This window comes from Crotalus tigris, unplaced genomic scaffold (genome assembly GCF_016545835.1).
Source record: "Crotalus tigris isolate CLP2741 ecotype Arizona unplaced genomic scaffold, ASM1654583v1 scf7180000017899.1852299, whole genome shotgun sequence".
NCBI lineage: Eukaryota > Metazoa > Chordata > Lepidosauria > Squamata > Viperidae > Crotalus > Crotalus tigris.
In genome coordinates, this window is record NW_024096711.1 from 1,160,668 (window position 1) to 1,174,089 (window position 13,422).

The window sequence follows — 13,422 nt, forward strand, 5'->3', positions numbered from 1 at the left end:
GAGTGCTTTGAAAGTGGATTTAAAAATGACAGGCTTCAAGTATAAGATGGAAAAACATGTTACATCGGACATACAAAATAAACTGACTGATGCTTTAATAATTAAAAAATAACAAAGTAAGAGAGTGGCCTGGATAACATTCCTACATTAGATTTGCAAAGGAGACTTGTTAAAGCTTTGAAGAATTTTGGTGAAAAGGGACAAATAAAAAAGTGAAAAGAAATCAAATACTATACTAGAAAACTATTTGAAGGGACTAAAGAGCAAAACTGTTATAAGTAAAAGGAAGGAATATAAAGTTAATTTATTTAACCAAGTTACAATAGATAGTTTGTTATCTGTTGCAACCCTTAATGGACTTTTGCCGACATCAGGGCCGAGATGATGAAGGTTTAAGGATTAGTTTATAAACAAGAAATGTTGTATTTAAGAGAAGGTGATAAGTTACTAAAATTGTTTGTGCCTTGTGATAAAGGATAAGTCACTTCTTTGTATATTTTTCTTTTTCTTTATTATACTCTTATTTTTCCTTCCTATTTTTCTTTGTATTTTTCTCTTTTTCCTTTCTTTTCTCCACCTTTTATTTTTTCTTTTTAATCTTTTTTTTAAAGTTTGTAGTAGTTTTTATTATTGTAATTGCAATCTTTAATAAAATTACTACTTAAAAAAGAACTTAGCCAGTGACATGATATTATTGGGAATTTCTTTTTTAATTCTATTTTAGCAAGATGCTTATGACAAAGTTGGAATTAGGTTTGGAAGTAATAATAAACAGAAAAACCACATTGCATGAATATTTATCTTAATTTTAGAGCCAAAGTTTTCTTGTCGCATTTTATATTTTCTTTGTTGTGCTTTATGATTGTAAAATACCCTGAACATATGGAGATAAGCTGAATGCAAATGCTTACATGCATACATACTACCATCAAACCAACAAGCATACTGGCTAGCACATTCTTGTCTTCAGCCTATTTCAGGTTTACTTTTTTATTTTATATTTCTTTTTTTTTTCCCAGTGGTCACTTGTAACAGTGGACAAAGTAGAAATCCTGAAGGTTAGTAATCTACTTCATCACCAGGTTCAGTTTTTGAGTCAGGGCAGAGCCTACTTCTCTAACTCTTTCCTCTGAGTTAAAGGAAGCAATCACATAGGCAGCAGAAGGATAGAAACTGTAGAGAGTAAGGCAAGATCCTGGGTGACAGAACTTTCATGTCTCCATCAAGGTCATCTTTCTTACTTCTCACAAAAACAGTGGTGGTTGATTGAAAGTCAGTTATCACCCTCCAGCCTCGACTTCTATAGAGGAAAATATTCTTTATGTCACAAGGCCTATCTTGTGTCTCTTTGTTGAGTCCCTTAAGCTACCCAGCAGTAGAAATATAAAATTTACTAATTTCGTAGCATCTCTGTGTGGAATGAGGGGGCGCCAGTTTATTTTTTGCCTCAGGCACCAAAATGCCAACCCTCATTAAGGAGCAAGTCTGAGTCTGGTGGGAATTATCCAATTATGTAAATATGCATAAGCTTTACTCGGATCTAATTGTCATGAAAGTATGGGAAGTATGTTGATTGGTAAGCATGTGGCAATCTCAGTTCAGACTTCATTTTGTCTGAAAGGAAAAAAAGCAAGTAGATATGTCTTTTTCAAGACAAATAATGTTTGCTTTTTCATTTTTACTGATGGCTGTGATGCCCAGCTCCTCTTAAATATAGTAGGTACCTTTTCTTTTCATGTTTCCATAATAAGGAAAGGCATGAGGTCTATAATGTTAGAGACTATGAAATCCCACTTACACTGCCTAGCCATGTTTAACCATGGTTTAATAAATAAACCATAATCGGTCCACCCATCTCATCGAGCCTAAAGCAAACCAATTATTTCATACACATGCAGTCCCAGCAGCACTGGGAGGAAGAGAAAAAAGACTGCAATGTATCTGCCAGGACCGCAATAATTCCATTTTTTTTTTCTATCCAGAAATGGATTTGAGGCTTAATGGTACAGGTTGCAGATGTTCTGGGTGGCTGGAGGTGCTTCATGCAGCCACATGGAAGAGGATTGACAGCAGAAATTTTACACAGCAGAATGCAGAACTTGCCTGTGGACAACTTGGTTGCCACTTCCCCTTCGGGATCTTGCAACCATATGTTGAAGAATCGGAGAAGCACGAGACTTGCTTGATAACCTGCCAAGGAAACGAGACAGCTCTCAAGGACTGCATAGCCTGTGATTCCCATAATTTCACCTCTCTGGCTGTGTTCCTAGTTTGTCAAGGTATGTACAACCAACCCCCTTCCTATTTGCAGGCTGTCTTTGAACAAAGTCTGGGTCATATGGGGACAGCCTCTGGGAAACTGATTTTGTGGTTTAGTTGAATTGGAAACCAGTCATAGAGGACAGAACATGGATTGGAAACCAGTCATAGAGGACAGAACATGGATCTAGCCAGAACATGGATCTAGCCTGTCTTAGGAATTGCAAGAATCTTGAACAGTCACTCTACCTAGGTTTAGGAAGGTTACTGCATTATATGCCTTGGCCCAGAGATTGTGAGCACTTCCACACTGGCACCACTTCCTTTCCACAATCCTTCAGAAGCATTTGGAAGAGGATCTGAGATTTTTTTTTTCCAGCTTCCCAGCATCAGAGCATTGGGGGTATGAAGCAAACAAATCACAACCTCATAATGTGTTGCCTCAGGTCTTGTGGCCATAAAAATCCTCATGGCTCCCCTCAGCACGGAAGAGATAGAAAGAAAACACATTAAGTATGGGTAATTTTCAGCAGTATGCACCCAGCAGACTCCGTATATCCAGATCAAAGTAAGCACAGACACCACTCAGTTCAGTTAGCACATAATATAATTTGACATTTATTTTTTTAAATTCAGCATCCTTCAAAAACAGTTAGCTGGCAATACACAACAAAAGGAAGGCAAAAGCAGAGAGAATGAAATATGATCAAGAAATAAAAAGGCAAAGGACTTAAGGCCAACAATCTACATTAACATATATTTATATATCAAAAAGGCACAGAGCTTTCCAGAGCAATGGAAATGATACAATGGGCCATCAGCATGGGCAGTACTAAAAACAGTATTTGGTTATTCTGGATGTCAGCTTTCCTATATACATAGTCAAAGAATAGAAATGGCAAATAGCACATCAGCTGGTACTTTTTCTGTTTTGCACCATGGAAAAAAAGACATGGGTGGACAGGAATAATGCATCCAATATTAGGGACCCAGACTGTACACTTGAGAACTCTTCTTACTTTTATCCTTGCTTACTTCCCTACACTGTTGAAGGAGAGGAACAAAACTGTCAGACAGGCTTTCCCTGAGGTGCCTCTTGCCCCCCCCCCCAGTTGAGTCTGAAGTAAGTTGGCTCAGCTACCAAAAAGGCACAGGATGCAGGGCTAATCTAGACGTGGCTTGAAAATCTCATGCAGATGTATCTTATGTAGGCGCTTCCCAAAGAATGGTTGAATATATAATAAGCTTTTCATAAAAGAGAAAAATAAGGATACAAGTTAATAAATCTCAATATGTTTTTAAAAAGTTGAAGTCTAGCTAAGGCACGATGAAAGGGACAAAGTGAATAACTGAATTAATGTTCAACTTGCTGGCAAGTTGTGAAACCCAGATCATAGCTGAGTACTGAAGAGCAAGATAGATAGATAAACTATCTCTCATTTTACTAATCTAGGTGAAATGTTAATATATATTGCTAATCCATGTATGATATGCCCTATGCTAAATAAAATAAATTTATCTCTTGGATTGAAATCTTTCTTTCTAAAATACCTTGGATTATCTTTATCATTTCAGCTCCTGTGCAAACCACTCCGATATTCTTGCCTACAACAGCACCCCTGGTGACCTCCTCAAAACCCTTTGGTAGGAAAACCCAAATCTTTGCTGATGGTGATAGTGACTTAAAATTATATGCTACCTGACTTCCAACAACTTTGGATAGTTATTTTTAGATCATTCACAAGAACATGAAAGGCAGCAGAACTTTCACAGTTGTCTCCACCCTTAAAACATTTATTCAGAATAAAAATACATTCTTCAATTAAGGCATCTTGATTGTCCTCACCTTTGTCAAATTCTCTCAAAGCTTATAAACCAAAACTGCCCTGTGACAATGTTGGCTAATGCTGAGACAGTTAATATTCAAAACAGCTGGAGAGTATTAGCTGTCTACACGTCACGTATCATCTCTAAAGTATTCATAAGGAAGTGGTCAACGCTGCTAACATTGGATGTTCCCGTTCTGACAACTGATGAAAATGCAGCCATTTTCTCTATTCCTTTAACATGCTTTTTTTTACTTTAGAAATTAGGTGCAGCAAGGGGGGGGTGGAATGTAAGCTCAGCTAGCCATAATAATAAAGCTGCTGTGGGAATCCAAGGACACGTTGATAATGTTTTGGCTGGCTGTGGAGCTGAGGAGAAAGCCCACACTTTAAGCTAATTGGGGAATGTGATTTATGATAGTTAATTGGGGGTGGGAGTTGTACTTTGTTACTTTGTATCTGGGGGAAGGGAATTTAGTTTTTGGGTTCAACTATGTAGTGCCGATACTTTGTATCCCGAATAAATGTACTTTAAGGAAGAATTTTGGAAGAATTTTGCCTCGAAGTTCTTTTGATGGGTTTCATCTATCGGAACCATGACAGAAGTATTTATGGTTTTCATTGGAAAAGTTAAAATATGAACACAAAACCCTGAGTTTGACGCTTGTACTGTTAATGGTACTTGATCCATGCCTTGTGTTACCTTCCCCAGATCACCCAAGGACAAGCATTGAAGATGGAACCTCCTTGTGTTCATGGATTTTGAAGCCAGATGTTGAAAGCTACAAGAAAATGCTGTGCCTGAGTTTACAAAGATGGTGGAATAAGTTGGGACCCAGGGTCTGCCAGGGAGTAAACTGTGAAAATCCAGGACACAAGGATCAGAACAAGGAAGGGTCACTGCACCACTGGGAGAAGCTGCAGTGTGAAAAAAGGAATCTTAGCATGGGTGACTGCTCAGGAAGCACACAAGAGTGCTTAAGCCTAACACTGGTTAGATGCTCAGGTGAGCAAACCTCACTAGAAGAGCACACTCAATCCCTGTGCTGCTTTTCATTTGTGCTCATCATTTAAATTACACAAAATGGGTCTTTCAGTGCAATTATGGGAGGGCAACTTTGTACAAAGTGGTTGAGTAATGTACTAGAATTCTGGAACTGTACCAGCTTGTGGAGGAATGGTTATGTTTTCTAATTTCCCTTCCCATTTTTTAAAAAAGAACTTTCCTGTACTATCCTTCCAAGAGAGGAATGTTATTCCTGAAATGCTAGATCTACACTGCATTCTAAAAATACGAATCTACCTCTTCCCATAGTATGAACAGTAACATCCAGAATTCTACAAGCTCAGTATAGCCCCTGATCCTAATGCTCTTCGTTTCTTAAAAGCTCTCTGAAAGGGAGGTTTGAATTATACTGATAAGAAAACTAGTCTGTTAACAAGTATTCTGAATGTTGATGTTCAGAAGCAACCTAATGGGTGACAGATGGTATGTGGTAGCTAGTATCTAAATGATATTTATAGTGGAATGATATTTATAATGGAATAATTCCAGTACAGTAGTAATTCCTGTACTGGAATTATTCCTGTACAGTCAAGCTAAATGATGGAAGGAAAAAAAACAACACCCTGCAGTTCTGCAAAAAGGAGGAAGGGGAGTCAGAAACATTCTGCTGCTGAAATATTGAATGAGAGGGCCTAAAAACTATAGTATTTCTATGAAAATGAACTTATTGCTACTATTGAAGATAGAGAGCTCTTTCACATCTAGCTGCAGTCCCAGTATCCATGTGAAATGAGTTATGATCTGCTGATCGTGCTTGCATCTTAACAGGGGTTTGCAATTATAGTAATAGTAATAATAATAATAGTAGTAAAGTTGGAAGTGACCTTGGAGGTCATCTAGTCCAACCCCCTGCTCAGGCAGGAAACCCTACACCATTTCGGACAAATGGCTGTCCAGTCTCTTCTTAAAAACTTCCAGTGTTGGAGCATTTACTGATTCTGGAGGCAGGCTGTTCCACTGATTAATTGTTCTCACTGTCAGGAAGTTTCTCCTTAGTTCTAGGTTGCTTCTCTCCTTGATTAGTTTTCACCCGTTGCTTCTTGTCCTGCCTTCAGGTGCTTTGGAAAATAGCTTAATTCCCTCTTCTTTATGGCAGCCCCTGAGATATTGGAATACTGCTATCATATCCCCCCTTGTCCTTCTCTTCGTTAAACTAGACATACCCAATTCTAGCAACCGTTCCTTATATGTTTTAGCCTCCGGTCCCCTAATCATCTTTGTTGCTCTTCTCTGTACTCTTTCTAGAGTCTCAACATCTTTTTTACATCGTGGTGACTAAAACTGGATGCAGTATTCCAAGTGTGGCCTTACCAAGGCATTGAAGAGTGGTATTAATACTTCACGTGATCTTGATTCTATCCCTTTGTTAATGCAGCCTAGCACTGTGTTGGCCTTTTTGGCAGCTGCAGCACACTGCTGGCTCATATTTAAGTGATTGTCTACTAGGACTCCGAGGTCCCTCTCACAGTTACTACTATTGAGCATGGTGCCACCTATGCTGTACTTGTGAATTTGGTTTTTCTTGCCTAAATGTAGAACCTTGCTTTTTTCACCATTGAATTTCAGTTTGTTAGTTAGTGCCCAGTGTTCAAGTCTGTCCAGATCCTTCTGTATCTGAAGCCTGTCTTCTGGAGTGTTGGCTATTCCTGCCAGCTTGGTGTCGTCGGCAAATTTGATGAGTTCCCCATCTATCCCTTCATCCAAATCGTTGATGAAGATGTTGAAGAGTACTGGGCCCAGAACAGAGCCCTGGGGCACCCCACTACACACTTCCCTCCATGTAGATGCGGTTCCATTGAGGACCACTCGCTGAGTACGGCCGGTCAGCCAGCTACGGATCCATAATTATAAGCATTATAAGCAATTTCGGTATATCTCTTTCATAGTTGCATCATATTTGTGGCCAAGGAAATGTTTCATGGCAACAAATGCAACTTCTGAAGGGGCAATATATTGCACTTTGTGCTTAAAGGAATGCCCTAATCCTTTTGAAAGAAACTTGATCCATGTTGGTTCACTCTATGTTATCCTTTTGGGGATCCTGTCACAATGGAACTGCCAGTATGCCAGCCTTGGGAATTCAAAGGGTAGTGGAGGCCTTTTAAATCAGTTCTTGGCCATTCTGAAAAGACTGCAAAAATCAGTGATTGGCAGATGATTCTTTCCAAGCTTTAGACATACGATTATTTTCATAGCATCTTGATAACCAAATAGAACTGCAGATAATCCAGAGAACCTGATCAAGTCTTCAGCACGTTTTCAACTTAAGTTGGGAAGTGGAAAACCCAGCTGTTAGGAAAAGTTCATAATCTATAGGATTTTCTGTCTCCAGATCAAGATTTGAAGTCCCAGAAATCCAGTTCAGAGACTGTCTTAGGAATCCTGCTTGGTCTTGTTCTTACTGCTGTTCTTTTGAGTATCTGTGTTCTTCCTACCTACAAAAAAATTATGAAAAAATGTAAGTAAGAATTTACTGCTGGTATAAAGAGATTGTCAGAGTCTGTTTTGGGCCTCAGCTTTTTCTGTTTGTGTGCTCTTACAACCATGTGAAAAAAAATACATGGTCGTCCAGAAAAAAGCATGATGACAAAAAGTCTGGTGGCTCAGGCTGAAAAGACTGGGGCTTAGGAGATCCATTGATTGCACCAGGAATTTTCTGGTTCTCACATTTTATTCTAGGACTACTGTGTGCTTTATTGTACTCTCTACAGAAAAGTATGCCCATGTACCCCTTTCTTTTTTAGGTATCCTGATGAAATCAATTTGCATGGTGTATTTTGTCCACATGCCTTCATTTAAGTATTACCTTCTGCTATCTAGAAATGTCTTGAAAATAAACCCCATTAATACTAAAGTTTGAATCCCAGCATCAGATTCCATCAAAGTTCAGATGCATCTCAATAAAAAGAAAATACTGTATAGGTATCTCAGAACTGAACTATGAACTTGGTAGTTTGCTTGCAGATGTTTCATTACCCCACTAAATGACATAATTAATGCATTGGGGGGGATGATGTTACCTAGGTGGGTAATGAAACGTCTACAAAAAAACAATCAAGCTTGGAGAGCAAAAACGACTCCATAGATGGATACTGCTGGGCCCATTTTCTCTCTGATTATTGTTTCCATGTCCCCTGTTTCTTACCAGGTCACAAAAAATATAATGGCTATACAGATGTTTCCTAGCAGTACCTGGCACTAATTAATAATTCTTCTATTATAGAATTATAGTTATTTTCAACACTGTTAGAAGAATTTTGTGCATGTTTTAATCCTTCTGTGAACATTAACAGCCTGAATATACAAAATGCATTCGAAATGATTTTATAAAATCCTTTCTATTCATCACAGTTTTTGGAATGTAGTTAATGGCAATGAATAGGAACATTCTTCATGCTTTTTAATTAGCATGCAAGCATACAGCACTACTAAAAAAAATAAACAGGATCTTTCTGAATGCAGCCATTAATCATCTCAAAATATCAGTGGTTCCTTAATATATTGCATTAAAGCATTTCACTTCAGAGTATTTTACTATTATTTTAATTATGTCTAAGTTGGAAGTGATTAGTGCTGTTTAAAAGATAATTTTAAAGGCCATCCAGAGGAGGTTAAAAAGGTGTTTGCAGCAAAGAGTAGAGTGAAAGTGTGCTGAGCTGTGATAGTCTGCTGCTTAATAAGTTATTACTGAGGTCAAAAGCAAATCTGTCTAAAAAAATATAAAAAGTTAGATTGGGGTAACTGTACTGGCAATGAGTCTATTATTTTACCACCCTTTTTTAAAAAAAACACAGATTTCCTGCATACCTAGGAATGGAAAGCATGTAGTTTGATTATGTTATGTAACCACTTTCCATCCTCCTCAATATGAGTGATCAAGCCATGCAAAGTCGCCAATAAATTCCTTGTCCAAAGAGCATTGCCTTCCACTGAGTGGTGCTCAGAGGAGCCCGTTTCTCTAGATATCCAGTGCCACTTCGTGCACGGTGCATGCTTTATACACTAAAACAGGGGTCTTCAAACTTGGCCCTTTGATGACTTGTGGACTTCAACTCCCAGAATTCCTCAGCCAGCTGGGAGTTGAAGTCCACAAGTCATCAAAGGGCCAAGTTTGAAGACCCCTGCACTAAAAGCTTAAGGTTCTTAACTAATAAGGATTATACTCATGGAACTTGGGGGAAGAGTATTTATGCCCTACCTGGTTATATCATCAGTCCCATGTCCCTTCTTTCCCTCTATCTGCAGATTCCAAGAAGAGGCAGCAACAATGGATTGGCCCAAGTGGGGTGAACCAGAATGGTAAGAAATCACCTGCAGAGCAGGGAACAAGAATCCGTGTTCTGATTTCTCCTGCAAGTCAAAGGGAATGTGCTTTCGAACGTACCCAGGGACACTGAATGTACACTTTTCTAATGCAATTTTTATGTTCTCATTATAAATGGATATAAGAGCTCAGGTTGGTGATGTGACTATACCATCCTAGCCAGATTTGATCTCAGAAAAGTAGGAGCCATACATACCTTCTGATCAACATACTTTGGATGGGGGGTTATAAGAATAACCACTGCTGACTTTGGGCTGGTGGGACTTTTAATTCACCTGGCTGGTAGAATAAAGAGCAATTTAGTCACCCTCCATCCCAAAGTGAGTCTCTCATCTGGGAAAGCAGATGGGCAACCTTACAGTAGCTCCACCTGCATCATTAAATGTAAAGCACAATCCTGTTGGATGATGGGCAAACTCATCCCACCCCAATCATGCAGTCTTTGTGGGTTTAACTTTATCTTTCATAAACCTGAATACCAAGAGATCAGATTTTCACATTTGTTAGACTCATAAGACATTGACTGATACCTGTGAGTTACAGGCTGCTTAAAGAGACTGTCATCCTGTAATTCTAGCCTCTATGGGAAGAGTGATAATTCTCTTCTAAATGTACTCTTAAATAGCACTCTATTATTTATGACTGGGCCATATATTTCACAACTAAAGCTGACATTCCAAAACAGATCTGCTGGGTCCTGGTCAAAATTCTGCTCCCAAAGCACTCACTTTCAAGTTCTTCATCAGAGGAAGAAAAGCAGCCACCCCTTTAAACATCTCACTGTCTTTGCAGTGGATGCAACATTATTGAACTCGAAACATATGGCAGAGAGGAACTGCAAAAGAATTCCAGGCAAGACGAATGTCATTTGTTTCCTGGCAAACATGAGAATTCTAATGTAAATGCCACAAATGCCTCTTCTGATTATGGACAGAGATCTGGTGTCATCATCACAATTTCAATGAAAAACACGGGTAGAATAATAAATGTGTAGGTCGGTGTGGTTATTTTACTGTTCAGTTATTGTCAGAGACCCTGTCCCAAAAATATGGTTTGGCTCCCTCTAGAGGCGAGAAGTAGGTTGGCAGCCCAATGAAGACTGCAGTGCAGACCTGCTTTTGTTGATATCTAGCCAAGCAAACCCATTTGAAGAACCAGACTGTTCATAATTTAACTGTGTGACTGTAATCCTGATCTTTAATTTTGGAATTCTGAGTAGCAGCAATGAAAGGCCTTGATCAGGCTGTGTGCACACCTATTTGAAACCTCCTTCTCGCAGTCCCCAGGACGTAGGGTTCAAAACACCCTCTTCTTCCACACTACTGAGGATGCTTTTAATCCTGGGATGGCAGTGCAAATCTTTTTTTAAAAAAAAGAAAGGTATGTGTGTGCATTTTTGCACTGAGAGGTATGCGTGGAAGGGCTGTTGAGGGTGATTTCAAAGGCTGAGCCAGAAAAGCATGTGTTTTGTTGAACTAGAACTGTTTTAAGAATATGGTGGTTGGTATTAATATATTGGATGTACATGAACATGGACATTATTCCTTTCAATAAACTGTTATGAATGAGGCAACTCCCGGATAAACTTTTTTTAAAACAGTGTCACAAAAAGCATCGCTCATTAGGGCTTTTCCCTACAAACTATAATTTTAATTTCAAAGTCAGGAAATGTATAACCCAGTGGTGGCGAACCTATGGCATGCGTGCCAGAGGTGGCACTCAAAGCCCTCTCTGTGAGCACATGCGCCATGCCCCAGAGATGGCAATTGTCCCTCTTCAACCAGCTGCCCGCTAACTCACCGAGGTCCCACATGGCTGGATGCACCCCAGCACCCATGCGCTCACTGGCCTCTGTGTGCAGGGGCCGATGGTGTCAGGCAGCAGCCGCCCTGGCCCCTGCCTCACCTTGTCCTGTGACAATGGCACCCCTGCCCTGCCTCATCTCTCCCTGCAGGACGAGCCTCCTGCCCACCGCCCCACCTGCCAGAGACCCCCTGGATCTCCCCCAACCCTACCCAGCCCCCACAGGCATCCCTCCCCACGAGCAACATTGAGGTGATCACGCCCACCTTTGCCACACCCACCCAATCTGCCACAGCCACACCCATCCAGTGGGCCACACCCACCTGGCACCCGGCGATCAATAAGTGGGTTTTGGGTTGCAGTTTGGGCACTCGGTCTCTAAACGGTTCGCCATCACTGGTATATCCTCACATGCGGGATTCACGTGTGGGATTCAGTATATAGAAAGAAAGTTCACATTATGTTTTTCTTTAGTTTCATTCCATCGCAAGAACTCTACTGCCTTCCAGACCCATCTTGAAAGCCCAGTTGTTCAGGAAGAGGGGAACAAAGCTTCCCAGAAAACCTATCTCTCACCCTATGCAGGTAACATTTTCTTGCTTAAACTAAAAGTGTGTCTCACCTCTTAAAATATGTATCTGTCCAAAGATGTTGAGCCAAAGCATCTTAGTCTCACAACAGACCAGATGGACACTTCTGATACTAAATGATAACTTTATCCCAGTTTGATTCCTTCCTTCCCACATATATTAGAATCCAATCATTTGTAGCTGTGCTGGCCAAAAACATTAATCTAAACAGACAGGGCATCATGACCCATAATAATGTTCAATTCAGTACCAGGCTATGAATATATATTATTTTTATCTCCACTGTGTGCAATTGATTTATAAGCTACATTCAGGTACTGCTTATCAGATCATCGCACTACAACATGTACTTTAGCTGTGTCTTCAGTGTCATTTTTTCAATATCCTAATGGAGGGCCAATTTCTCAATAATCTATATTTTCTGATGGATCCAGATGAAGTAAACTAATCAATTCTCATTATGCCAGTACAAATCTCTTTTAATTATTCTTTGTGAACAAATTATGAATAGTAGCTTTCCATTTTTGCATTTAATCAAAAACTGCATTGATGCTAATATTGGCCTGCACCATATTTAAAATCTTGTTCTGATACTTACAAGCAATCAGTGACAGAGATAAGAGAGTGCAAACATTTTATATAACCCATAAGGTCATTATAACTGTAATTTTGGTTACTATTTGTGATGCTATAAAAGAACAGATTAGATAGGCAAGAGAGAGAGAGAGATGATAGATGGATAGATAGATGAATAGATAGATGAAGAGAGAGAGAGAGAGAGAGAGAGAGAGAGAGAGAGAGAGAGAGAGAGAGAGAGAGAGAGAGAGAGAGAGAGAGAGAGAGAGAGAGATCTAATTTAGCAACCACAATTGTATCAGCAACTTGGTCTTTAAATGAAGCACTCACTAAGTGAAACTGCAAATGAGTTTCACATTTTATTTTAGATTCCTTTGCTTTATAGATCAGCAAAAGTCATAAATGTGAGGACTGGTTACAAAGTTATTTTTTCATCATAACTGCATATGTCATAGTACAAGACAGTCACTAAACAGGGACTACCTGTACGTAGTTGATATACAGTTAAGTCTATGGGATAATGTTAATAAGCCAGTACCTGACTAATATTTAGATAGATTGCTGAAGAGCACATGACATGAACTTTGTAAATTGTTAGCAAACATAGTTATTTTGTATTTTACTTTGTATTTTAAACATATTTACTTTGTATTTTGATTTGATTTACTTTTCTCTCTTTTAAAATGATGTTAGGTTTTATAAAACCATTAGATTGGCATGTAGGAAAACTTCTTATCCTATGGCTGTATGGATTGATTAGACAGCTTCTAACATTCCTAAACTGAAAAAATAAATTACAGAAAGAGGGCTGGATATTATCTCCTGATAAGATAAAGTTTCTTAGTGTCAGCTGGCATTTGGTTATCTAACTTCAAACAACCAACAGTGGTTAATTTACTGTTGCAAAGGAGGGGTTATTTTTATCTTGTCTTCTTTCATTTTTTTTGTTGTTGTTATGTTAACTATAAAAGGGAATGT

General features: G+C 39.1%; 1 protein-coding gene across 2 annotated transcripts in view; it reads left to right on the forward strand.

Moving 5' to 3' along the window:
- Positions 1-13,422, forward strand: part of CD5 (CD5 molecule) — a 33,537-nt gene that overhangs the window by 11,984 nt on the left and 8,131 nt on the right. Inside the window, exons 2-8 of one of the 2 annotated variants that reach the window (XM_039344262.1) lie at positions 1,020-1,058; positions 1,983-2,279; positions 3,835-3,903; positions 4,798-5,091; positions 7,484-7,609; positions 9,397-9,450; positions 11,753-11,863. In XM_039344262.1, the coding sequence (XP_039200196.1) occupies positions 1,020-1,058; positions 1,983-2,279; positions 3,835-3,903; positions 4,798-5,091; positions 7,484-7,609; positions 9,397-9,450; positions 11,753-11,863 (990 nt within the window). Of the gene's footprint in view, positions 1-1,019; positions 1,059-1,982; positions 2,280-3,834; positions 3,904-4,797; positions 5,092-7,483; positions 7,610-9,396; positions 9,451-10,160; positions 11,157-11,752; positions 11,864-13,422 lie in introns of those variants that run through there. The other variant, XM_039344263.1, reaches the window with a different exon arrangement.